General features: G+C 39.7%; 1 protein-coding gene across 1 annotated transcript; it reads left to right on the plus strand.

Annotated features, from left to right (window-relative positions):
• The first annotated feature begins 1,238 nt into the window (after positions 1-1,238).
• Positions 1,239-2,620, plus strand: LOC117750511 (trace amine-associated receptor 13c-like). The gene is made up of 2 exons (XM_034561764.1): positions 1,239-1,415; positions 1,807-2,620. The coding sequence occupies exons 1-2, from the start codon at positions 1,243-1,245 to the stop codon at positions 2,618-2,620; spliced, it is 987 nt and encodes a 328-aa protein (XP_034417655.1). The 5' UTR covers positions 1,239-1,242.
• Positions 2,621-4,472: the final 1,852 nt, after the last annotated feature.

The raw sequence follows: 4,472 nt of genomic DNA on the forward strand, positions 1-4,472 counted from the left end.
TGGGGTAAATGGAAGCGGGTAGAGAGTAAAACTCCATTTGGGTGAGATGAGTAGACCTGTGCCCCCACCCCGACCAGAGGGTCTGGGTGTGTGGCTGAAGGAGAAGGCCGAGGAGAGAGCAGCAGGGGTTGATGTGTTGTCTGGTGTGATCCAAGTCTCAGTGAGAGCCAGGAAGTCCAGCGAGTGCTTGATAGCGAAGCCAGAGATGAAGTCCGCCTTGCGGTTAGCTGACTGGCACTTCCAGAGGCCCCCTGTGACGAGGCGCTGGGTCTGTGTGGAGCGGGTGGGATAAATAAGAGAGGAGGGATTTTGGATTTTGATGCATGTCCACAAACCACACAACTTCCAAAACACTTGTGGGTCAGCCAAAACAGAGGTGGACTAACTATTTTCACGCCTTAGTGCGTCCTCTCATCTGCTCAATTCTCCAGGCCGTCCTTGCTTTACTCACATACATTAACTTATTTTGGCGTGATGTTTTCTGGATTCCTTCCACAATCACTTAATTAATCCCATATTTATAATTGAAACATTTGCATTTTACATACTGTCATTCATTTGATATCTCATAATCCCTCCAACATATAAACTCATAATACACAACTGCAATCGCTCGGAGCGTTATTAAACCTAGTGTTCTTACATTATCTAGTGCCATACAATGGATACAGGAAATGTTGGACTGTTTGCAAAGCATAATTTCCAGCGTCACTCCATGCAGGAAAAAAACATCTAGCTCGTGGACGCTTTGTCCGATGGTCACAGACCTTCTCGGCCGCCGTCCAGCCAGTACCCCTGAAGTGCACAAAGGTGCAAGAGTCCGTAGTCGCTGCTTTAATTTTAAGTTGGAACTGCACAATTCACTGATTACACTTCTCAGTTTGACATAGTGGCTATTTACCTCCCCCCCAACGACAAATGATAGAACTCAGAAAGTATCAACCACTTTATTGCAAAAAGTTTGAAAATGTGTTGGCTCCATTGTGATGTGAGTTGCTTTTCCCTGTTGCAGGGTAGGATAGAAATTGTAATTGTTTTTGTTTTTTAAAGGACAAATAAGAGGGGGAGGCTAAATACAGGGAAAAGACCAATGAATATAGATGAAACAGTCAGGATGAAGTTTAGTCACTCCCATTGAAATGAAGTTGTCACCAGAGTAAAAGAAGGACGGATGTGGAGGGAGAAAAGAGATCAATCAGTTGTCTGACGAGCTCAGCATCATCTCGTCTCCTCTTCCTGAGAATGAAAACCCTTGAAGAAGCCAAACTTTGCTTTCCACAACTCCTCAACTCCTCCTGCAGGAAGCCCATGCGTCCTCACGCTCTAGCAATGCTCACTTACATTTTACTGTCCTCCATCTCTCTGCTCACTGTGACTCTCAACCTGCTGGTCATCATCTCCATCTTCCACTTCAGGTATTCATATGTTTCATCAATAAATAAAACTGGTAGCTGTAAATACAAAAATAGTTAATGGAACTAAACAGAACTCAATTACCGAACTGTTAAGGAAATATGTATTTTTTCTTTGTCATTGCTTTTAACTCTTTTAAAACAATGGACGCTATCAATAATGGCATGCATGTTGATCTCTTATCCCTCCAGGAAGCTCCCACTTCAAGTATTCAAATGTTTTACCTCTTTGTAAAATTGGTATACAGAAAGGAAATGGTTGATGGAACGAAAGAAAACATAATAACATATCTTTCAGGGAAATATGTTTATGTGTTTCAGTCATTGCTTTTGTCTTTTAATCACAATTTAAGCTACTAATAATGATCAGCATGTTGTTCTCTTATCTCTACAGGCAGCTCCACACACCCACCAACCTCCTCCTCCTCTCTCTGGCTGTCTCAGATTTCTTCGTGGGCTTCCTCATGTTCTTTCATATGATGCTCATAGACGGCTGCTGGTTCCTCGGTGACCTCATGTGTATTATGCTTAATGTTCTGAGCTATATTATTACCTCTGCTTCAGTAGGAACCATGGTTCTCATATCAGTTGACCGATATATGGCTATTTGTGAGCCTCTACATTATCCATACAAAGTCACACAAAAAAGAGTTCAAGTCTGTGTTTGTCTGTGTTGGATATTTTCTGTTTTCCTTCAGAGTCTGCTGCTGAAAGATAACCTGGAACCACCAGGCAGGTATAATTCCTGCTTAGGAGAGTGTGTTGTTGTCATTAACTACATTGCTGGACTTGCAGATCTTTTTTTGTCCTTTATTGGTCCTGTCACTGTCATCATAGTTCTGTATATGAGAGTTTTTGTGGTGGCTGTGTCTCAGGCTCGTGCCATGCGCTCTCAGATTGCATCTTTCCCTCTCAAGTGTTCAGTGACTGGAACTGCTAAAAAATCTGAAATTAAAGCAGCCAGAACTCTGGGTGTTATTGTTGTGTTTCTATTGTGCATCTGTCCATATTTTAGTGTTGCACTCACAGGCCAGGACACCTTGCTTAATGCCTCATCTGTCGCCTTTGTATCATATCTGTTCTATTTCAACTCGTGTCTTAACCCTGTGATCTATGCCTTTTTGTACCCCTGGTTTAGAAAATCTATCAAGTTCATTGTTACTCTTAAGATACTGCAGCCTGGCTCATGTCAGACCAACATGATGTAGAGAGACACTGCATGGTGGCTGAAATTAAAGAGAAAAATGTACTTTGTCTTGTGGGTGAGAATTAAATACCAGATGTAAAAGTCTTGGTACAGTGACCTTTGTGTAAAAACTTTGACATGCAGGTCTTAAATGTGTCTTTACATTGTGTGCTGTTTCAATGCTACAGTGTCATAGAAAGACAACAACTCCAGCTACTCTAGAAAGATGGTTGCCTGACTCCTTTCAAGGGGGCCTTTCAAAGATTTTTTGAGATCTCTTTCAGGTAGTTTGGAAACTGTTCAGCACCTGTACTTACTTCTCATTTTCTTTAGACCACGCAGTGTGAGGTGGATTCAAATATGTTCTCTCTTATGCAAGTTTACAAAATCCCTCCAATGTACCTTAACTGTACCTTGAAAATAACACAGTAAATATTTTTATATATATAATTTTGTATGTCCCGCTGTTGGAGGACAACACAAATTGAGCCATACCCTGTACGTTTTCTTTGGGTTCCTAAACTAAATACAGAACCCTGACATCTAAATGCACAGAGCAGCGGACACATCACAAGTTCAATATTAAAGTTTACAAGATGATGCAGCCAAACTTGGAACAATGTTAAGATTGAAGTGGGTGGCTTGCAGGTATTTTATGGAAAGGAAGGAGTGTAATAGTGTTTGTTTGGTTCATCTGTTACATATGACAGGTCTCAATACAAGTAACCGGAAGGTTAAACAAAAATAAGAAAAAACTGCTTCAAAGGCTTGAAAGACAGAAGTGGCTGACTTGCAGGTATATAATTGAAAAGAGCAAATATAATGGCTGATTGCATAAGACCTAAAGACTGATTGCCTTTAGGTCTTATGGATTCTAAGAATAAAATGATTAGCATCCTTATAATGTGATTTAAACATTACATGTCATTTAGCTGACGCTTTTATCCAAAACGACTTACAATACGTGCATTAAACCATGAGTCCAAACTCAGAACAACAAGAATCAAGCAAGTACAATTTATTCAATAAATATCAATTGGAGATAATGTTATACAACACACTTCACACAGCCAAGCCTCTCTTTCCTTCCCTCTGTAACACACATATACAATAACTCTGTCTCTCTCCTTTGTTCTGCAGACCAGAAGGCTACCAACCCTTCCATAGCTGACGTAACACATTTTAAAAGTCCTCACTCTACAAATATCAGTCAGATTTTCAATGAATTTAGTGTGGTTCTCACCGAAAAGCTATTTATGTATTTTATTTCCTTGGTTACTCAATAACCACGATAGCTCAAAGCTCTTTATCGCTGTATACACATAGAAATATACACAGATCCAAAGAAATGAGGTTGGAAGGGGGCTTTGGCCTCCAGAAAAAAAAGAATGATTTTCCCCTGATCTAAATATGTGCATTTAAGATGTGTGAAAAGCAGAAAAGGTTTTAAAACCAAGTCAGTGGGTATAAAAAATGATTTGTCAAGCTATAATTGTCAAGCCCAGGCAGAACACAGGACACAGATGCAGGTTTTTCCAGGTATAGTAGTCTTTATTGATAAGACTGACTCTCCAAGGCAGATAAATAAATATAAGCTATCAAACTTATCTAGAACACACTTCTTCCAATAAATAAATAGGAATAAGCATGGCTATAAAAGATTATCAAAACAAAAGATCTCTCCACTCTTGGAGGAAAAGAAAAAGACTTTTAACTTTATCCAACCAAAAGGGAAGGACTCTTTCGACGGAGGCAACATCACATAAACAAAAACACTCCTTAAAAACTGGAGGCACTATGGAAGATTATCAAAACCAAAATCACTTCTTACGGAGGAAACAAAAGACTATGAAAACTTCAACAATTAAACTAAA

This window comes from Cyclopterus lumpus, chromosome 21 (genome assembly GCF_009769545.1).
Source record: "Cyclopterus lumpus isolate fCycLum1 chromosome 21, fCycLum1.pri, whole genome shotgun sequence".
In the NCBI taxonomy this organism is placed as follows: Eukaryota; Metazoa; Chordata; class Actinopteri; order Perciformes; family Cyclopteridae; genus Cyclopterus; species Cyclopterus lumpus.